The sequence below is a fragment of the Topomyia yanbarensis genome, chromosome 2 (assembly GCF_030247195.1).
Source record: "Topomyia yanbarensis strain Yona2022 chromosome 2, ASM3024719v1, whole genome shotgun sequence".
Taxonomy (NCBI): Eukaryota; Metazoa; Arthropoda; class Insecta; order Diptera; family Culicidae; genus Topomyia; species Topomyia yanbarensis.
Genome location: NC_080671.1, coordinates 187,897,240 through 187,920,454, shown reverse-complemented (window position 1 = coordinate 187,920,454; position 23,215 = coordinate 187,897,240). Strand labels below are relative to the sequence as shown.

The 23,215-nt window shown below is 38.4% G+C and overlaps 1 protein-coding gene across 1 annotated transcript; it reads right to left on the bottom strand.

Annotated features, from left to right (window-relative positions):
- Positions 1-3,326: 3,326 nt before the first annotated feature.
- LOC131682449 (cullin-1) lies at positions 3,327-23,122 on the bottom strand. Its single transcript, XM_058963918.1, has 13 exons — positions 22,939-23,122; positions 18,448-18,545; positions 18,222-18,307; positions 17,242-17,333; positions 16,696-17,185; positions 16,274-16,631; positions 15,959-16,222; positions 15,555-15,899; positions 15,353-15,484; positions 15,211-15,292; positions 5,488-5,614; positions 5,208-5,427; positions 3,327-4,126 (listed from the first exon to the last, which is right to left on the bottom strand). The coding sequence occupies exons 2-13, from the start codon at positions 18,502-18,504 to the stop codon at positions 4,046-4,048; spliced, it is 2,334 nt and encodes a 777-aa protein (XP_058819901.1). The 5' UTR covers positions 18,505-18,545; positions 22,939-23,122; the 3' UTR covers positions 3,327-4,045.
- Between the last annotated feature and the right edge of the window lie 93 nt (positions 23,123-23,215).

The following is a 23,215-nucleotide window of genomic DNA, read 5'->3' as shown; positions in this document are numbered from 1 at the left end:
ATTTATTCAACTAATCGTTAAGGTATGAGGAATACTCATATACTACAGTCGTGGTTCGCTAGTTGGACACTTTTTAACTGGACCGCTTTTTAGTTGGACCTCCGCTAGCTGGACCACTGTCAAACTAAAAACCATTTACTTTGACAATCAATCTGACAATTATTAGAGATGTGAATAGATGCAATTACACTGCTAACGTCTCCTTTGGAGAGTTTTTGACATGTCAGTCGGTCCAACTAACGAATCAAGTTCGTTAGTTGGACAGAGGTGTGACCCAACCAGCGAATCATGACTGTAATGGAATTTTTTGATCTATTGGTCTTCAATCGTGATCACCGCAAATCTCTTCAATAAAAAATAGGTTTCAGAGTCTCACAACTCCTCTAATTATCGATGTATTTTTATAAAATTATGCTTGTTTATTTCACTGAAAAACGTTGTACGAAAATATTATAAGTTTGATGCAATGCAATCATTGCTTTATGCCTTTACGTAAGTTCAAACTTTCTTGACATTTTTGGCACAAAAAGGTATGTAACCCCTTAAGGGTACTGTACACCTCGGGAAGTTGATCGCTAGATTTTTCTCCCCATGTATTTCAAATAGGAGATGGATTTTCATTTTCCGTGACGGCAAAAAGTCTACACCAAAAATCCGACCGGAAGCAATTCAACATGAATTGTTTCCGCGGGTAAAAATGTTTTTCTTACGTTTCAAAATCTGTTCTGTTCTGAAACAACTGGTATTTATAAGAAACAGCAGAAGTTTTATTTTGAAAGCTTGGAGACATAGTGACGGAAAAATTTCGGTTATCAAAATTCCGGCCCAAAACCCGTGATCAAATTCCCGAGGTGTACAGTAGCCTGTGCACGTGTATGCAAAGTAAGTGTGTTCCTGAGCCTGGGCTACATAAGATAAAGAATTGAGGGTTGCTTCTACGGTCCGATGAAAATAACTTTATGAGGAAACGTTATCCACGCTATCACGCATACATTCATACATAAACTAGAAAGTACATAAACACTTATATATAAATCATATTCACGAATGTGTTTATTCTCTTTCATCCTCATAAGCAAAAATTGCGATAACGATTTATGCAAATTTTCTAATTACTTTGCTAGCTTTATTATATCAAATAACTAATTATATATTTTTAATGTTTTCAACGACATTCAATTAGCAAGGGACTGGAAAGTGAAGTATATTTTTCAATATTAAGAGCCATAGTACGCATAGTACTCAAGAGGGAGCAAGGAGTTGAAGGAAGAAAGTTTAGGAAAGCGTAGGAAAGGGTCATATGAGCAAACTTAGAGTTTACCGGCGACTTAACCCTTTGTGACAAAGGGTTAAGTCGCCGTTAAACTCTAAGTTTGCTCATATAACCCTTTCCCAAGCTTTTTTAAACATTCTTCCTTCAACTCCTTGTTCTTCTTCCAATTCTGTTTATTTTCCGTCGGCCTATTTCCGCTACGAGGCCAAACACCGACGCCAGAGAGGTGACACTCCCACTATCTGGATTGGATATCGACCCATCAACTCATGGACCGGGGACCAACGGCTTTACTTCCCTTCCGAAGGAAGGCGTGACCTCAGATTTTTCTCACCTCTGAAAAATCTGAACGACCTCGACTGGGATTGAACCCAGATCAACTGGGGTGGGTGGCGGTTACGCTAACCACCCAACCATCGGCGCCGTTCTTTCTTGAGTACTATGGCTCTGAATATTGAAAAATATACTTCACTTTCCGGTCCCTTGCTAATTGAATGTCGTTAAAAACATAAAAAAGGAAAATTGACTCACTCTTAGTCGTTAATAAAAAAGGAAAACTAATAAGACGGACATGTTGCAGAATTTATGATCACAACACAAAATATTAAAATTTACTGTTTCTAACGGATGTTTTGAATAAATTGTCGAGCCGCAAACCTAGCGAAATCAGCTTAAGGTTCAAGTTACCTTTTTTAAGCATGTGTTAGAATTGAACGCTTGGTAGTGTGGGTAGGAAAATTTGTGTTCAGCTTTGCCACCGGATTATCCATTTAAACCTTTTTAAAACTCTAAAAGAAGAATATCAGTCGATTTATTAGATCATCATGATTCAATTCATGCAAAATACCTGCTGGAAAAACCATCGGCTTAGCTAAACGGTGCTTTTGAAAAAGTGGCTGTGGTTTTTTCATTGCGCAGTTGTGGTGCGTACCCCAGCTCGGTGTGGTAGTGTGATAAAAAATCACAGCCACTTTTTCAAAAGCACCATCCAGCTAAGCCGATGGTTTTTCCAGCAGGTATTTTGCAGGAATTGATTCGTGATGATCTAATAAATCGACTGATATTCTTCTTTTAGAGTTTTGAAAAGGTTTAAATGGATAATCTGGTGGCAAAGTTGAACACAATTTTTCTTACGCATACTACTAAGCCTTGAGGTAACTTGAGCCTTAAAGCAGCTGCGGCTGCTCGTTCAGTAAATAGACGGACAGAGACCAGCGCAAAATAAACAAAAAAAATCTTACCCTTACGGTATAAGAGCTTATCACGGTACTGAAAAAGTGTCTGGATCGGTTAACATTTTATCACCCACACGCAGCAGGTGTAGGAAACCGGGAGCAACATGTTAGAAGGTAAAGGGAAAGTTCAAGCCAATTTCTCCAGAATGTCCAACCATATTTGTCAATATCACGCGTTGAAATAGTGGCATTGCCAAAAAAGGTTGGCGTTTCGCAAAGTTGCGTCCAGGCGATCAAGGTAAGAGTAGAATTACATACACGGTTCAAAACTTCATACCGTGACGAACGCCAACTTTTACCAAGACCCACACTAGTAAGCTCGACACAGAGGTGTTTTACACCGGAAATGAAGTGCGAACTGGGCGAGAAGGCGCGAGCTCAGAAAGACCAATGAGAGTGAAGAATGCAAATAACATGCTTAGAAAATCGAAAAAGGTACCGGATATGACTGCACAAAGCGCAAGCTCTTATTGATTACGTGAAGCGTAAGTGTCGAGATTTCTACCAAACAACCTCCAATAAATGATTTATTTTTTATGAAGTGGTGGGAATACATGCAAACTACAGGAGATTTGGTGTAGTTGACGGAGTGGAAATAATTTCGTGTCCCTCTTTATTTTAAAGATTGTCAAAATTTCATTTTTCCTTCTTTAGGAAAAACCTAAACAATTGACAACCTAGTTTCAAACACAAATTCAAATTGGAAATTTAAAATAAAAACTCAGCTTCCAGCTAATGCAACCTGCCGTGACAAGCAAATACACAAAATCATAAAAAAGACATATATTGGAATTTCTCAAACATAGGATATGCGTTGCTTGCACATAATGAAATACTATATATTTTAAACATTTTTTCATAGTCTGCATCTTTTTTTTGTTGGCTGGACTGAGTGTGGAGTATTTTCTTTTTTAACAACCAAATTCAATTCATGTGATTTACTTTTTGTTTGAACTGTTCCAATATTCGGTTGCTATATGCAGAATGAATGATAAGCTATCTATTGTACAACAGAGTTGTGGATTCTCACTAGTTGAAAAATTGTATCCTACAAGTCTCATCTGGTAAGGATTTTCAAAAAAATCTAACGGGACAGAAGGCACAGACTTCGTCAACTTATCCTTTGAGAGCAAGTAATAAAAACACGATCCTAATACACTTTAGATTTTATCTCTAAACATTCAGAGTCGTGCTTCAGCTATTATGGGAACCATCAATTGTAAAGACAAATTAACAGAAACAACCAAATTTTGTGGTGAGAAGAGTTTATCCGTCTTTAATTTTAAACGCCTAAAACATCATAACTAAAATAGCAACAACAGAACACAAAACAAAATAGATTACATTTTCACGAATTTTCCAAAATGATGGGGCAGTGGATCGGTAAAATTTCAAATTAGATCGAATCCGCAGATATTACGAACATTACACATTTTGCTTGTCTGGCATCTATTTAAAACTTTTTTTTCATTTCTACATTCTGTTCTGATATCCAAGAAATTGTTTAAATAGCTACGAACATTAAGCCTATTACTGATCAAGCTAGATAGCTGTAGGTGTCCTTCTGTCCTTCCTGGCGCTCGAGATATTCCTTCTCTATCAGAATGTCAATACATTTCTGTGAATTAAAGAAAGAAAATACATATTAGGTGTTGATATTATCACCCTTTTTCTGGTTACGACGAATGCTAGATTCGTCCGAAAACGATTCGAACGAATAGCCTATTCGATTTTGCTGTCGTAATCGGGAATACACACCACTTTCGAACAAATTTCGCATTCATAGTAAACAAGAATAATGGTGTATATAGTAATTGAAGAAACGATCATAGTACGTTACGAAGTTCTGGATTCAAATGTGATATATGTAGTGGAAACTTCTGAAATATACGCGACACCATTCATTACCCAACTGCCAGCAGTTTAAAACAGGGAGCGGGCCATTCGGTATAAACTCATGTGACATAATGAACGTTTACCATAACGAACATCTAGCACCATTTTAAAGTGATAATCCTGCAGCTCATTTGGCATAACGGACATTGGAATAATTATCGTTAATTCTGGAAAACGATCATTTGACATAACAGACAATTCGGCATAATGTCCATTTGGCATAATTATGAGCAATTCTTTAGCGTTTGATTTTGAAAATTTGTTCATTTTTGCAATAATGGATTGCTTATCTATGACTTACGTCGTATTATAGTTTAGATTTTAAAAGTTTTTACTGATGCAGCACACAAGAACTGCGATCCGCCAGACGTATGTTTTGCTTCGGTTATCATTATTATGATCGTCAGTGATTTTTAACTTTCAGTACAGCGTTTCAATTAAAGTTATACTTCTTTCTATCATGAGCTGCTCTTTCAGAACCGCGCTTTCTCACATTTTTTTGTCCAAATCAATTTATTTATCGTTGATTCAATTAATTCCCTACTTTCATCAACACAGCTGTTTTGCAAAAAAAAAAACGAAGAAATTGATATACACTTCCCCTGTTTCCATTTTTACGCATGAAGCACGTTTATACCACAGTGTAAGGTTTTACGGTAAAAAAGTGAGCGTAACGTTCTAGGGCCAGCGGCCCAGTTAAATACCGACAAGGTGAATCCGAAACACGAAAATATAACTTTACTTTTGTCCAACACTGACCATCTTGAAGCGTATTCCCCCTCCTGATTTTTTTTAAAACTTACCTTAATCACTTGAACCTTGGGCTTAAATCTCGTCGAGAGTTGGTTCAGCACTTCGCCGACCAGATGAGTGTGGTTCAGAACTTTGCGCATCTTCATGATACGCACGATCGCTGCCTGTATCAGTATTTTTCTGTCCTCCTCGATGTGTTTGTGGGTCGCCTCCTGTTCGACCTTCAGTTCTGTTTTCAACGGGAAGTTGATGTTTATCCGAAGCTTCTTGCTGCAATGATTATGATATAAATTAAAGCCATGCAATGATAGTTAATAGGCGCTTGTTTACTTTTTGAATCCTGTATTGAGTTCGACACTGGATGCAGGTGTAAGATTAGCTTCGTCGTCGTAGCATGTGAGCAGTTTCATTTTCAGGAGAATCTGAAGTACTTGGATAAGACTCTCTTGGTTGATACCTGAAAAAGGATCCAAAAGTGAGAGGTTTTCGAATTGTGTTGGATAAAATTTTTTTTAACGCTCTGGCAATTGCATCATTTCCTACATTTAGGCCACCATTTGAAACTCTAAAGCGATTTCCGGAGAGTTAAGAGCAGTCAAATTATCTGAATTATTTAGAAGCTATAGACAATACAATGTGTATGTGAGAAAAGAGTCGCTAATCAATTTTCGTGAATGTTGGTAAATTTCACGAAACTTGATTTGTATGTAATTATACCAACAGGATCCTATCCAAACCTGGTTGTTTTTACTAGTTACCAGATCATGTCTTGTAATACATCTTCATTTCTATTAGTGTAAAAGTCGGTCATATTAAGCTGCCTGGAGTTATTCACTGTAAGAGTCGACAAGCCGTCTCTGAAGGAGGATTTTTCTGTACACGAATTATTTGTACAAACAAGTTTTATACTGGTGGTTCAACCGACTTTTTCATGGAAAGAACTTTTCAAGCGTTCCATTTGCCGGACGTAATCAGTTTTACACGTTTTACAGTTTTAGTAGACTAAACTAATAAATTCTAGAGGTTTTACGGAGCGCATCTTAGAGCTATTTCTTGCTTCGAATTCTTTTGCCCTGCAGTTTTTGATAAGCGTTTGCATGTCGCGTGTGCTAACGTGCATGTAACTTCGCGTGTAAAAAATCCTATTTTAAAACCGTTTGCCTTTCGCAAATTCGCGTGTGTTCTAGAATGATCGCGCGCGGACCGTTATCAAGTTTGCTCGATTGCGGGCGTAGGTGTGCGTTGTTAATCGTGAAGGGCTTAAGCGTTCGAAAGTTAACGTGTTTGTCACGTGTACTCGCATGTGACTTCGCGTGTACAAAACTAGATTTTGTAATCGTGTGGCCATTCCTATATACGCGTGCGTTCTTGGATGATCACGCGGACCTTCATTCTGAAAGTTGGTTTTCGGTGTACAATTCACATTCTGACATGGAGTAAGTTACCCCATATCACTAGAGTCCCCGGTCATGTCGCCATGTAACGTGGTGTCCAGTGGATATGAGAGCTTTCTTTTTTAATTGGACCAATTGAAGGCATGAACCTAGTCTGCTGATATCAAGGATAGAACATCATGATCGTGCGAGTGCGGGAGTGTTTAGTGAGCTGAGACATTCACTTTATCACCGGGATGTTATCATGTTTACGAGATCGCGGGAGTAGGTGCCGTGGATGATCGCGAAGGGCTCAAGCATTTGTATATTAACGTGTTTGTCACGTGTATGTGACTTAGCGTGTATAATTTCGATTTTATAATGATGTAGTGTGTGTTCTCGAATGATCGTGCGCAGACCGTGAATTTGATGCTTAATTTTTAGTGTATGGTACGAATGGTAGAAGAGAGTCCGTTTCCCCATATCACTAGAGTTCCAGGTCATGTCACCGTGAAACGTGTTGATTAGTGAATATGAGCGTGACGTTTTTTTTTGGTTCAACTGAAGACATTAGTCCAGACTGTTAGGACCGAGGATAGGCTTCCGGACGTGACCGTTTCATGATCGCGCGAGTGGTGGGTTAATGTGTGAGACCGCATTTGGAAGTTTAAAGGTGCTACGTTTGCTTAACTACCGGGGTGTTTTCATGTTGGCAAAATCACCGGGCGTAAGTATGAGTGGATTATTGCAATTGCATGGTCGCGTTTGTGACCTGGTTTGTGTTGTCGCGAAGGCCACGAGCGTTTGTAGAATAGAAAAAAAACACATGTAACATGTAATCAAACTCGTCTAAACGCAGAAAATGTTGTATATTTACCATTAACGACAATTGCGTTGTGTTAGACTTTCATCATGCTGTGCTAGTCGAGAATGGATGATACACGTGCGTTGGTAAATTCATTATACCCTAATTCATCCAATCCCACTTTCCAGAATGAATAGAACAAAATGCGCAAATTGAATACCGGAAGTATTATACGCCGCATCCACTCATTGACCCAAATGTTACAAATACTCAGACGAACACATACACAGATAGACATATGACTAGCACATAATAATTGTACATCAGTACGAAAAACTACGATTATCACAAAACGACAGCTAATAGGTTTCTACTTATGTATTTATTAAATTGATTTAATTATCAAATTAATTTAATTAGTCTATGTACGATGACGGAGTCGACCGACAAATGGACACACAATGATTCCCACTGTGAGCCCCGTCCACGAATACCGCCATCAAATTGTGGAACAATGTTTGCAAAAACGGCACATAGCAAAGGTCAATCCACATCGACCCGCCAGTCGGCCACGTCACCGCGCACAGACTAGTAGTTGAGCGTTGATATGCGCAGGTATGAGTATGAAAGAACATAGAACATAAAAAAGGCGCAGCCCTCTCGGTCTCCTCGATGCACCCCTATCGAGGCGTAATGAACCGCGTAATGAACCATCTTAAAGCAATTGTCTGTCAGATATTCTGTAGCACTGATGCACGCAATATGCTTGATGATGTTTGCAATACCGTCAAACCTCTCAACCTTGGGGACGGCAAAATCATACAGTTATTGAATTATTCATTTAATGAATAATCTAACTAACGAATGGTTTTGAAACTTCAAGGAGGAAGAAACGAGGACAACCGTACCGACCGTTTCAGATTGAAGGATATATAATAAATCGTTGGGAGTGACTTGGCTAAGAAGGTTAATGTCACTCCTTTGGTCCGTTGGGATGGGACAGAGATATTTACACCTTGCCCTTGCCTAGGTTATGGCGCTTTTACTCACTCTCTGAAAAAAAGGAATAAATTTAAAGAAAAATTAACTTATAGTTTCTGAACTTCGATATTATTTTATTGTTGCTTATGCGATGGTTCACTGTGATCGAGAAAAGCAGATGAATCAGCGGTTCATACGCTTCTCGATTACTTAGTAAGTAATGAATTAGTGAGGCACCCTCCTTAGTATGGTGAAAATAGTCACTTTACCCCGGTTTTATTACAAAAAAAACTTTAGGGATGTTTAATGTCTTAAATTGCTCTATTGCGCGTTGGTTCGCTCAACACTAGAATGTTATTATGTTGTTTGGAATCCGTACTATCAGAACGGCGTTGACAGAATCGAGGCTGTCCAACGCCGGTGCATACCCTTTACTCTTCGACATCTCCCATGGCGAAACAGATCTCAATTGCCGAGCTAAGAAAACCGTTGCCGGTTCATACACCTCGATACCCTCTGCATCCGGGGGGACTGCTCTCGAACTCTTTTCGAGTCGGACTTTCTGTGCGCCACAGTGGATTACTGTACAATACTTGAACGCCTGGTTCTGCAAGCCCGCATTCGAGAATTACTTAATAACTCTCCTTTCAGGACAATCAACAACGGTCATCACAGCGCAGTTACCGGATTCCAGTGGGTTTTCAATAGAGTTGCCTCAGCATTTGACTTCCACTTGTCACGAAATTCAATTAAATTAAGTTTTTTTGCTATCATTAAGCAAAGGGTTTCAGCGCAAAAAAAACTTTTTTGAGAATTTTTTCAGAAATTTGGGTGAAGCGAATAAGTCAAAACGTTCGTAATATATCAGTTGAAGAACATTCTGTAATTTTTCCATGCAAAAATATCGACAAAAGTTTTTTATGGAACGTCTCTGGAAAAATACGATTTGCGGTGTTAACTGCCATTCAAAAACTACTTCACCGATATATTCCAAACTACGCATTCTATGTAAAGAATTATCCGCGTTATCCATAATGGTACAGCTTCAGGCCAACGTGTTAAGCGGTTGATCATCGTGTGAAGGTATGTCTATATGCACATGTTGAAATCGAGAGCCTGGAAGGTTGAATTTATGTAGCGGTGCCGACGTATGCCGATGGCTTTTTGAACGTTGACAACTTTCACAACCTTTAACGAAGCTTTATATCTGTATTAATTGACGGCCATACAAACCGATCAGTAATAAGCTTGCTTGTACCTCGCATACCGGGATGCAAAATTTCGTGTAGTTTTTTTCATTACTAGCTAGCAATGTCCTTTCAGCAGAGCCGTAACATCACCTTCTGGCGCACTTGGCGAAGTCTCAGTTTTGCGCCCGTTTGGTGTTAACTTTGTCATTCTTTTTAGTTCGACTTTCGAACAATGATTTCGTGTGTACATGGAAATGGCTCCGCTCTCCTGAGGCGGTGGCCACAAAGACATTTGTCAATGCTAGCAGTTTTGTCAGCGAATATGCCGCGGTGAACATGAATCTCCCGAAGAAAAACTTCAGATATAAAGGTTTAAAGAATTTCACATAGCCATGTGAATACAACGTACGTTGCATAACATTCCACCACAAACGCGAGGATCAGGTGTTTCAGTTCGACCAATTTCTTTCGTAAATTGGGGGGTCAGAGTAATGTTACAATGCAGTCGTATGTCTCCTCATTTATAGGTAATCACATTAAAAGCTTTGCTGACTTGACAAAACAGTAAACTTTCATGAAAAGACCCAAATACCAACTCCCGTTTAAAAACATTTATTGAACTCGGTTAGACCATATTTGAGATTCTTTCGGATCAAAGATAATCCGATAAGTATTACAAAGATGTTGAAAAAACTAACGCAGACATATTCAACAGTGACAGATATCCCAAAAGATCATCCAGATAAGTTCAGAATTGTGATATTCTGTCTAAAGCAAGCTAATGACGTTAGTCGCGACAAGGCTTGCTTGTAGGACTGCCACGTCTAAATGTCCGCTTACAAAGTTGAGCTCGACGGTGGGGTCACTGATTCGAAATTGTGCGTGGATATACTGAAGCACAGGGTTGGCTCTTTCGAGGTCACTTTGCTCCATTGAGCGAAAATTTTGCCTAATTTTGCCCTGGATGGGGCAAAATTAAGTGTCACTTCAAACTCGTATCAGATGAACTATGGTGTTTAATTTCGTCTTCATCCACAAGAATCGGCTGCCTGTTCGGCTGTAATCGTAAGGATGACTCTTGCATTGAGAATGCACAAAAATAGGTGTGCCTATTATGAGAGTCCATATGATCCAGGATCCTAGGAATCTAAAGCGTCCCCTTTAAAAACGATCTAAGCACTCTTGCAGAAAAACTAAAAAGAGCTACGCCAGTCACCACGACAAATCACTTTCTTTTAGAAAAGTATCAATTTTATGGTCCTCATTTGGGGATCAGTTAGTTAAAAAAGCAGTTGGAGTTAGAACGTGACGCAGTATCTCCTCGAGCAAAAACTGCATCAGCTGGGAACCCTTTGGTCTTTACATTCTCCTCTTTATCAGTGTTCAGTTCACTCGAAATGGCAAATTATCTTGGCCTATTTCATGATTTACACTCACAAAAATTAAATCAAATCTGCCTTTCGGTTTAAATGGACGGATAGGATTGCCAATCGAAACATCGCAGTATACTGGTATCGATATGCCTTGAAGTGTTTGTTGTTCGAGACGAAGTAAAGACGGCTCTTGCAAGAGTTTTAGCAGCTGGTCGGTGCCAATCGTGCGACTGTCGAGAAGACCAGAAACATTGATAGAATCCACACTAGAGAGAGCATCAGCAAATTCGTTGTTCGTCCCGCTAATGTGCCGAATATCAGACGTAAATTGGGATATGTACTGCAAGTAACGTTCGTCGTGCGGTAGGTAATTGCTGCTGGTAGAGGCAAGTGTAAGAGTTAAAGGTCGGTAAGTATTGTAAATTTTCAACCCTCGATGAAATAGCGAAAGTATTTCACGGACATTTTTATCGCGGTTAGCTCTCCCAAACGTGGAGTATTTCATTTGTACTGGAGAGAACAATGCCGAGAAAAAACCTAACGGCACTGCTCCGGCCGATGTATTTGAAGCATCTGTCATCATTCCTAATCGCTTGATCGGATTCAGATAGTGCAGTAGCGTTGCGTTTGCTATGCTTCTTTTGCAGGTCTCGAATGCCGATAAAGCTTGCTCATTCCATTTCAGTTTGTTGTGTCATTTTTGCTATTCCCATTTCAATGTACAGATTGCTGGTCCGTTGCATGCGGAAGAAACGTTGATCAACGCTAGAAAACAACATTACTCCTTGACTGTCGTTGGCAGCTTTAAGTTTTGCCGTGCTGCAAATCGCTTCGGAAGGGTCGAATACCATCTCTATTTGCGGTTTAGCCCTGAAACTCGGCTTCTTTCTGTACGAAACAAGTTTGTGCGAGATTGATAACCAGTCCGGCTTTCTGAAACCTCTCCAGAACTGCTCGCACATGACTTTGATGTTCATCTGGGGACGTCGAGGCAATGCAGATATCGAAAACTATAAGACGGCTGCTTGATGAAAGGGCTCCCACCTCCGCCGTCTAAGGTGTGTCTAGTTTTTTGTATTTGAAAAACGACACGGCGAGCGGCATTGCTGAGCATCAGCACCGAACTTTCTGTGATACCAGCAGATGATATCTTGTTGGCGAGAAGATGAATGGCTTCGGTTCCGGCACTTCACACCTTTGGGTGATACATTCTTGTCAAGGAAGTATATGATTTACATTTCATTCGTTGCGATCAATTCAGTGTTCAAATTCGTGCATCAAGTTTGATCTGTCGTATATAGTTTAGTATCTTCGTTTCTCTGCTTTCCTCACCATTCAGTGTGCCCCTCAAACTAGTTGTATTAATACCACGCTGTTGTCTTTCGCTGTATCTCCTGCAATGTTGTATCACGTGCCGTACATCTACTACTACTCCACAGCATTCACAATTCGGTGGTATGCTTCTCTCTTTAGAAGGAATGTATGGGTCAGTCTTGTGTGACCGATGCTTATCCGAGTCAGTATGCGTTGGTCACCAGCACTATTTCGCTCTGTTCTTCGCAGAAACCAAACCATTGCATGTCCCAATGTCGTCGCATCGCGTTTTTATTGCTCTCCAAGCATCTTCAGATGGTATTGCAAAGTGTTCGGAAACGCCAAAAACGAGAACTTAATTGACTAGAGGCCAAACCATCGAATATATTCACAGCGTGTCTTTGCAGGAATTGTTTGTATGAATGTTCCCCACAATCTGATAACAATTGAAATTAGGCATGGCTTACTATGATCAAACTTTTTATACTGACGAGGTAGAAAGTTGGTGTCTTCGACAAAATTTTAGAAACGCTCATAGTGAAGAATTTTGTTGAAGAACTTGAGCTTGTAGGACTAAAGATTATCGATTCATAAGGCATAAGGCAAACCCCTTAAATATAGTTTTTTAATATAACTTTTTTTTTATTGTGACTTTTCGTGCAAACTATGTTCAAAATAAATGTGTAGGTATCAAAATTACATAATATTGTCAAAGATTGTATGTAAAAATACTCATTCATTTCAAAGATTGAAGATTTCTTGAGAGTTTTTTTTTTCAAAAAGACGTATCTACAACGAGTGACTCTCATTGTTTACTTTCTCATCTGTTAATAATTCGGCCACTTTATCATTTATCCCTCAACTCTTTGCATATTATGCTTGTCAAAACCACCACCTTTCTATCTGTACTGTAAAATAAATGAAAAGTGCTGTAATGGCTCCATAATAGTCGAAAGAGAAAGTAAACAAAGAGAGTAACTCATTGTAGATATGTCGTTTTGAATAAAAGCTGAAGATTTTTCCATTTTGTACACCTACTTCAACTACGTATAAGAAAAGTGCGAACCAAAATGCACGAACAAGCATTTTTTCACTGTCTAAACTGTGCACTAGGGTGGGACAAAAAATAGATTCCAGCTCCGAGCAACTTTTTGGGTACCATTTGGGTCCTAGAACATCTGTGCAAATTCTTAACTTGATCCCTGAAACTATATTTTCGCGCCCACTATTTAAAGTTTACATGGGATTTTATATGGGAAAATTAACTTTCACAAAATAATTCCTCCAGGAGTCGCCCATTGCTTCTTAAAAATAAACCGTTATGTGGATTTTGTAGGAAATTTAGCACAGAAACAAAGTCTCGAAAACTACGAAACGATCTGACGCTTGAGAAAAAAGTTATTAAGCTGAAACCAATTGATGCTCTGACGATTGATAAAATATTCATTGTTCCTAGCACCACTGTTGTTGGTTGTCCAATTATATGCAATTTTGTTTTGATCTTCTCTTAATGTGTCCAAATCATTTTTCTATACCGTCTGGCCACTTCGCAAGAGTTTTCAGGGATAAATTGAGTCTTCTTTTGTACATAATAAGAGAAAATTAAAGATTTTGTATAAAATTCGACCGTCAGCAGCAGTGATGCTATGAAAAGTAAAATTTTCATTAATATTCAGGGCATCAATCGGTTTTTGCTTGATAACTTTTCCCACAAGCATCAGATCGTTTCGTGGTCTTCTAGACTTTGTTTCCTTGACAAATTTCCTATAAAAATCATACATCTATTTATTTTTAGGAGGTAACGGGTGACTCTTGGAAGAATTAATTTGCAAAAGACGTTTTCCCCATACGAAATCCCATGTAAACTTTAAACAGTGGGCGCAAAAATATAGTTTCACCGATCGAACTAAAAATTTGCAGAGTTGTTCTGGGAGCTAAATGGGACCCAAAAAGTTACTTGGAGCGAAATTTTATTTTTTTCATATAACCATGTCCCACTCTACTGTGCACACTAAAGCTAAGAAGGTTTGATGCGTGGCACTCTAGAACCCTATGAATAGGGTAAGCTTACTTTATCATGTTTTTTTACTTTTCCATACAAAAATCAGGCCTCTAGCGAATTAAGTTCACGTTTTTGCCGTTTCCGACCACTGTGGATTGATACATCAATGGCCAACTGTGCTTTTGTCTCGTTCGCAAGACGATCTGCCTCGTCGATATCTGTTATGCCACTATGTTCTGGGATCCAGACGAATCGAACAATTTTGCTCTATGCCAACGCTGCTGCCTCCTGTATCCACGGATGTTTCGATTTGGCGCCTTCTAAGGCCAACAGACAGCTCGTCGAGTCTTTTAGAATGACCAGTTCGTTCTGGATGGTCGATATTGACAAAGCCATCTTAACTGCATACGCTTCCGCTAAAAAATACGCAACAGTGTTGCGGAAGACTGTGTGTTCCCGCTATACTAACACCACGGACATTTGGAGCCGTCGGTGTATAATACAGTCGATTGCTGGAATCGGTTTTTCGGTGGCATTCGTTATAAAAACAGCATTTTTAGGAGTTCCCCGTTTACATTTAAACATTGAATTACATTTAATTTAAAATACGAATTATAAGACCTCGGATACTAAATACTGTGAAACTTTGATCCAAATGAAAACTCTACAAAGACGTATTTTTAAAATTTCCTAGTTAAACAAAAGTATAGAAGTCGTGAAGTAGTCAATGAAACAGGTTTTATAATATCGTCATACTTTGTTAAAACATGCCTTGGTGCGGCGTTTCAGAGGGTATGGCGCTGGTCTTATAAGTCAGTCGTCTCATGTTGTAAAGGAATGTGTCTATAGAATCATAGCCATGCAATTGTCCTGTACGCTAAGCATCAGTTGCGCAGACTGTTGAAGCAGAAAGCAAACATTCCTCAACAGATCGTATCGTAATACCCATGGCTTTGCTTTGGCTTTATGTTAAATGATTCACATTTTATCCCAATTCAGGTTTATTTACACTTACTTGTATTTTCACCGAGCTGCTGAATCGTCCACGTTGTCTGTTCGTTGAACTGTAACAGAACGGCCATTTGGAACGTGCTGGCCTGTAAAAATTACCGATGGTAGAGTTCGTTTCTTTGCAATACAATGCCCTGCCTACGAACCTGTAAAGTGTACCTTAATCGGAAGCAGTTTGTTATGAGCTCTCCACGACACATGTTATACAGCCAGTTGAGCTTTCGTCCGGAATGTTGCTTAGCATAGAAATTATTGAACCGGTGGACGGACTGCTCCAGCTAGAAAAAAGGCCAAATTTATTTTAACTCTATAGAAAAAGAAAATCATTCTTAACGGTGGATTGTTTACCTCAAACGGCAGAGAGAATGTGAAGCTCTGATTGAACGGCCACGAGCCGCTGGACAATACCAGAATGCTGAAGTCAATATCATTGCCCGACGACTTGGATGCTTCTCGCAAGCCTTTAACATGCTGTCGATACTGTTCGTTGAGATCTTTTGAAACTCCGATATCCTGGAACATCCGCTGCAACTTGCTGGTGTATTCGAAACCACATGCTTGCTTCAATTTGGAAATCATCGACGCCTCTGCGTCATCACTAGCGGACATGTGATGACAGAGACGCTTAGCCAACATTTTGCTGTAAAACTTCTGGAATACATCTTTGTCTTCTATGTACTTGAATACAACCATCTATTCGAAACAGAACAAGAGTGAGCATCTACAGGAAATTGGTAACAAGCCAATCTTACCACTTGGTTAAGTGTGTCCTCTAGCTCAGCTTCCTCTGGATTCTTGCTGGATTTTTTCAGCAATAGATCACAGTATTTGGCCAACAATTCAGGGCTTTTACTGGCACTTTTGCTCGCTTCCGTAACTGCATTCGTATTGATAAACTTGCCGCAAGCCTTGTCCAGTGCAGCGACGAAACCGCTATCATTGTTGAATGCCGTAAGTACTAGGGCGTTGTACTTCTTGTGAACTTCCAAAATGGTTTGGACGTATATTTTAGGATCCTACGATTACAGTTATTAGTGAAAGCAAAGAAAATAATCAATAAACCTTACATTCAGTGCAGCTTCACCACACTTGGCAATCGCTGCTAATCCTTGATTATGGATGTGCATTTCCAATATCGCTTTTAGTTCTACCAGTCCTTCGACGATACGTGCCACCAACGAATACATACGTCGCAGATCTGAATTTTTGTCCGAATCTAGTAGGTTTTGAAATTCCGTTCGGAACTGTTCCAGATGTTTTTGAATCAGTACACGCTCGCACGTTTTAGCTAGCCTTTCCTGAGTGCTCTCATGCAAATAAACCTGAACACGTTTCTGTTCTTCATTCAAGCGCAGTTCTACGCGTTTCATGTATTCGGTGACGGGATTCTCCCTTAAGAACTCTGCACTTTCTCTAGTGTAAAACCTATCCAAACAATGAAAAATGTTTGTAAAAATGTGTCAACATGTATCTAAACAATCTATCATACATTTCAGTGTCCTCCAAGAAAATATTTTCAAAACTTTCCTTGTACACGGAAAGATTCTGACCCTTGGCGTTGGGATCTTCCTCATTTAGGCCCAGCTCGACATAGCAGTTTATCACACCGGACACGAGACGGGAATTGATAGTTTCGCCGTTGCGTTCTCGTTCGATCAGTTTGAGCACCGCGTTGGTGACCTGTTTGTTCAGATGTTTGAACAAATTCCCACGCCACGTTACCAACGCGAGCTGGTAGATTTCGTAAACATCCTTTCGCCCTTCCTCACACTCACGTTTCACCCAATGTCGGTTCAAGTATGCACAGACACCGTTCAGTACCTTGCTCGAGAACTGATATTCTTCCCATCTTTTCGTGTAGAAGCACAGTACTTCTTCGTCCATCAAATCGATTCCATTCTCCTGAAGGGCAATCAGGTAGTACTCGAGAAACTCCTTCAACCGCTTGTACAATTCTTGCCCGACAAGTTGAGCTCCTCCTGTGGGTTCAAAAATGTTAATCTCCAAGATTTGCTAACTACAATTCGGAACTAACCTGAAGGTACGGCCGTTTCCTTTTTCGAAGCTCTCCAGTGCATTTGTCCCTTGGCCGGTTGATGAACACTCGTACAGTAATTGTAGACGTGTCTGTGCGGAGAACAAAAACGATTAGTTTAATCGATTGTAGATGTAATAAACTATCATAACTAATAGACGATGAAGATAACGACTGAGTCTGCGCCATAACTCTTTTGGCAAGATTAGATAAGAAATAGGAAACCGAAGTTAAACGCAACGAGAACTGCATTGTTTTTGCTTAGTAGGTACGTCATTTACCGATGAGATATATATATAACAAAAAAAATGTCTGACGACATGTTTACCAAACACGTATTAATATCTTGATTCAGGAAATGCTATTTGGGATCCCAGTGAACGTAACAAAACTTTTCAAAATAGTATAAAACCAACAGTTCGTGTTTTTAATTTTGTGTAACTGGTCAGTAAAAACCAACCATCAACGGTAGAACTTTACACGTATAAGACCAGAGCTAAGAACCAGAAAGCCACACCATAGTCCCTGTGTGTAAATAAACCCAAAATTTATACCAAATAATATATAATGAATTAATTGTCCTTTTCATTGAAAATATTAAAATATTAGAAAATGACATCCTGGATTTTACAATAGTATCTGACACAAGTTGTTTTGAATTTGAATTATTTTAATATTAGTTTAAATGCTACCAATCGGTGCAGAAAATGTAATTGTATATGTATACAGCTTGCGCAAATTGATTTCATTATGTTATGGTTTTTGCAGTAAATAGCGGAATCAAATCTTCGATATAGCTAGCATCGACACATCACACATGCTTGATAAAAACAACACCCTCACAATATGTTGAAAAAAAAAAAACAAGTCACTCGTTTCTCTTCCTGCTCCTTTCGTCACTTCATCGACATTGTTGCAAATCGAATCATTACAATTTTCAGGAAAAAAGCATTAAAAACAAAATTGAGTTTTGTTCTTACGTGTAAAGCTGCATGTAACGGGCCGAACGGAGACCCTGCTCCTGTTTGTAGACCTGTTTTATGCCACCTTCCAGGTCGGCCCAGATCTGTAATAAAAATCGAAACGTAGAAACATTGCTGCGATATAATGCAAAGTAAAATATGCGAAACTAATTACGAAACATCTTCTCTTTTACGGTACGACTCGATTGCGAAGCAATCTTCAACTGAAAATACAACAGCTTACCTCTTCCAGGTTGATGTTTCGAAGTCCCGTCGCTCCATGTGAATTTAATTTAGCCATTGAAAATCCTGACACAGTATTCCGATGGCTTTTGGAAATTCCTGTAATGGACCACGAATCAGAAAGGAAAAATAAGGGTGAAGAGAGCTAGAGCTCTGAGCTGTTCAATGACTGGGTTTTCTTCTCTTTCGCAAGCGAGGGCTTCACTCGCACGCACACCACAAAGAAACCAAGAAAACGTCAAAATCGACACAAAAAAGATTAGTGAAAAGTGTTGCCAATATAGGTATGTTGTTAAAAAATATTTTGTCATTTGGATAATGTACACCTCGGGAACTCGATCACGGAATTTGGCCAGGATTTTGAGCCGGATTTTGATCACGGAAAATTTTCCACCGTTATCTCTTAAAACCGTCAAAATAAAACTTCTGGTGGTTCTAAAAAATAGCAGCTGTTTCAGAAAGACACAGATTTTCAAGCATAATACAAACGATTTCCCAGTCGAAAACAATTTCTTTAGAATTGTTTCCGGTCGGATTTATTGTGAGATTTCTTAAAATCCGTGACATTTTCCGCGGTTCAGGAATCTTAATTTTTTGTGTAGACATTTTTCCGTCACGGAAAATGAAAATTCATATCCTATGTAAAGGCTACCTCGGGAATTTGATCACGGGATTTTGTTCCTCAGCCATTTCAACTGGGAGATGAATTTTCGATTTTCCGTGACGGAAAAAAGTCTACACGGAAAAATCAACATTCCTGAAGTGTAAACCCGATTCTAGAAAATGTCACGGCTTTTTAAAATTCTCCGCACCAAAAATCCGGGCGGAAACAACTCAACATGAATTGTTTCCGTCGGGAAAAATGCTTTTATTACGTTCAAAAATCTGTGCTTTTCTGAAACAACTGGTATTTTTTAGAAGCAGCAGTTTTATTTTGACAGTTTGGAGAGATAACGGCGGAAAATTTTCCGCGATAAAAACCCAGCACAAAATCCCGGCCCAAATCCCGCGATGAAAATCCAGAGGTGTACCTTATGGAATGCAACATTAATCAATCCAATTGGGAATGTTTACTAAAGTTGCGTAGGGTTCAGGAAAAATTATAAAAAATCAATAGATTCCATTTATCCGTAGATCTACCAAAAATCCGTTGGGTTGGGTTAGCCACCCGTGTGGGTGAACATTATATTTAAATGGATTAGTAACAAACAAAATCGAAAGTAGGATAATTCACTTTATTCCTATTATCCTAGCCATTTGAATATGTTAGTTAGAACTTAAACCAGTGCTTGTCATTTTTATTCATCGCAATGGCTCAAGAGATAGGGTAAAAATCGGGACACTCAATTCGAGTTTTCGCTACGCTGGTTCATAGAAACAAAGCAGATGCTGACCAATTTATATGCAACCCATGGATTGTAGGTAAACTAATGAAGTGAATAATGCGCACCCTCTCTAATAGTCAAATAAACAATTTGATGATAATCAACATCGTTTCCCCAACCCGTTGAAAGTTTGATGTCAAAATGAAATCAAATTACGGAATCTACATTGGATCACAAATTAAACAATAAGTGTTTAATTGTTATTCAGCTCTTGAACTGGCAAAGTGATGCAGTTTGTTTTTCACTCGCAAGTGAGCCGTATCAGTTGTGATGCATTTTGAAAAATCAGTGAAATTAAATGCATTTCTTTCCATCAAAATAGAAATTCAAAATGTATTTTGCGTTGCGTGCAATGTATTTTGCGTTGCGCGTAAGACGTCAAAACCCTAGCCCTATATTCAACACAACGTCGAACAAAGTGGATCAGCGTAGGACGATTGTTAAACAAACTTTTGTGCGAGGGAGTGCAAAGTTGATGCAAAAATAGAAATTAAATGCATTTTTTCTAATTTGATGCAAATTTGTTATACATTCCTAGAGTGATCTGCCCCTAGGTCGTAGCTTACAACAAAAATTTCATGTTAATATTCTCGGAAAAAACTTACCAATGCCAAAATATCAATGAAACTAGTAAGAAATTTAGCTTTATTTGCTATTATTCTGAGGTACAGCTATTTGGAACTATTTCGCTCATACATTTCTTCGAAATGTAATCGCGGTATTATGGTGGTTATAAAAATACTTTCCGAACAATAAAGTTTCAACTGGAAACCGAGGCCCAATCAGTATGTATGTTAAACTTCTTCATATTTTGGACTACGCAGGATATTCTATTAAGCCTATCAGAGAGAAGAATCGACTGTGTATGATGCAAAGCTGGCACGTCCCAATTAGCCGGATATATTCTTTCCTCGCGTGATCCGTAGTTTCATGAATTTGCACCATCTCATAAAAGTTTAGCTTGACTTAGGAGGAACAGGAAGTGATGTTGCAGTGGCTACGGTGCTCAACAAATTAAATTTCGGAACCGCGTACATGTAGCTTTACGAATAACATTAGAAGCCACTATGTCTTGCACCCTTTTCGCAAGATGTTTACTCATCCTGTAAAAAGATAGTTTTCCTTCGTTTTCGCAAACAATTATCAACAAATTTAAAGGTGATATATTGTTTAAAAGTTATTTTCTTACCAAAGTTAACAGAAAATATATCCAACATGACAGAACCAAACGAAATTAACTTTACTTCTGGCGCTATCTGAGCGTTTTCAACGTAGAATCGCCAATAATGGTTCATTTGCTGATTCGTTTTAAAGATTTGAGGTAGGGCGACTCTTGAAAAATCAAGTTGCTTATATTATCTTTAGATGTGTTGATTTTTCGCAAATACATTTTTCTAGAGATTTTTGGAACTTTCATTGAAGCACATTTTTACCGTAGCGCTGATGTTTCAATACTTTTCGTTTGGACAGTTGCAAGTGATTTTTACAACAGAAATGGTGAAACAGACAGAAATTCTTCAAAAATAAATATCTTCAACCATTGCAATTCGATTTTAAATCTATCAATTTCATTTGAAAGATCAACGATCGGTTAGTTATGGAAAGTTATAAATTTATTTATTTTTTAAAAGAGCTGTATTTTTTAAACGAAATTGTTAATTAATTTTCAGAGATAAGAGATAACAACCCCAAGAGCGAAATCAACACTACCATGCAGTGAATTGAGTTTTGACGTCCAATGGGCCGAAGAAAAGCAGTTCGAATTAAATGATTTTTCACACCTCCGTGATGGGGGGCATTGCACTCGAGAAGTGTGCGAAGATTGTGAGAATTCTACTGGACGACTGAATTTGATAAAAGCATGAATAAAATTGAATTTGCTTTTTTTCTTTCATCTCATTCCATTTCTCATATGATTAAAAATCCTTGAAACATTTTTGAAGGCGTGTTTTGAAAATCCAAAATTTAACAATAAGGTTTATTTTTGGCAGGGTTCCGATTTTGACAACTGAAAAAAATTAAATTGTTGCGAAAAATGGAATCCTTCTGTATTTATGAATAGTAACCAACTATACGCGATGACAATTTAGACCAGGAACATTTTCGAAGTGTATATTATCGATTTCTTATGGCTTATGGACAGACACACGGAAAATATGCTAATGATGCACATTTTAGCGTTTTTCCGCAATATGTTAATCTCCACGCTCTACTCTCACTAGACATCCATATACAACTATCTCTCCTTTGTATACCAAATCAATATTAATTCTTCAAAAGGACTGATGAGTTTTTTGTAAACAAACTTATTTCGCTCATTATTGCGCTGCCGTGTTAAATTTCATGAAAAATACACATGAATCAACATCTTTACCCTTGATAGAATCAATTTCAATTTCTTCTGTGTTAAAATTATAACAAATTAAAAGAAATCTCGACAAACATATGATTACGGCTCAAAAGCCAACTGTCAAAATCCACTTTGAATGGAAATTTCGGACAAACCGTTCCACGCCAATCACAGATGTTAGTAGTAAACGAAAAAGAAAAGTTTTCTCTTTCATCAACTGTTGTGAGCTGTGTTCGACTAATAACGGTTTGTCTGGACTTTCCATTCAAAGTGGATTTTGACAGTTGGCTTTTAGGCCGTAATCATGTTTGTCGAGAAATCAGCAACACAAAAGTTTGTTCACAAATCTATTTAGCCCTATTCATACGCTGATATGGAACTATTAGTTTTTTCAAAGTGAAAGGTAACATAAACAGAACAACTTATTTCGCTTGTCTTTTCGAGAATATATTATTTAATGAACAATTAAAAATGAGAATCAGCTTATTTAAGGCGTATAAAAAGCTTTGTTAGTGTCAATTTACAGTAAGTATTAAGCGAGCTTGTATGTTTTGTTTATGTGCCCATCTAAAAATTTAATGTTCTTGAATTTCGTTTTCATAAACCGATTCTGTAAATTCGTTCAATTCACACTTCGGCAACACTGTTGCAACCAATACAATTTCATGATGCAAGTATGAATGGACTCGATCGAGTTTCTTTTGTTTCGTTTTCCGTGCTTCGAATTCAGATAGCTAATAACCAAAGCCAAACCTACCTTTTAGCAGTTTATTTGCTGCGAAATTATTAATTAAAACTCTGAAACACGTTCCCAACTATCACAGTTTACACAAATTAGTAGAAAAGAAGGTTTAAAGCTCAGAAATGAAAAAATTTAGCTCCTGGATCACCTTTGCATGAGCTGTAAAGAAGTGAGGAGCAATACTTTTTAGAAATTGGCTTCTTTGACAGCAAGTACTGTAAACAGAGACGGCTAAACAAAATTATTTGAAACAAAATGAGATAGCATATCTATATGTTGTGTTGCCTGATGA

What these genes read in the sequence shown, in the direction of transcription:
- LOC131682449 (XM_058963918.1), bottom strand. Translation starts at nt 18,504, where the DNA reads ATGGCTAAATTAAATTCACATGGAGCGACGGGACTTCGAAACATCAAC. An exon ending in GAAACATCAACCTGGAAGAG is followed by an intron (nt 18,308 to 18,447) that starts GTAAGCTGTTGT and finishes TTTTTATTACAG; the next exon opens with ATCTGGGCCGACCTGGAAGG. An exon ending in GGAAACGGCCGTACCTTCAG is followed by an intron (nt 17,186 to 17,241) that starts GTTAGTTCCGAA and finishes TTGAACCCACAG; the next exon opens with GAGGAGCTCAACTTGTCGGG.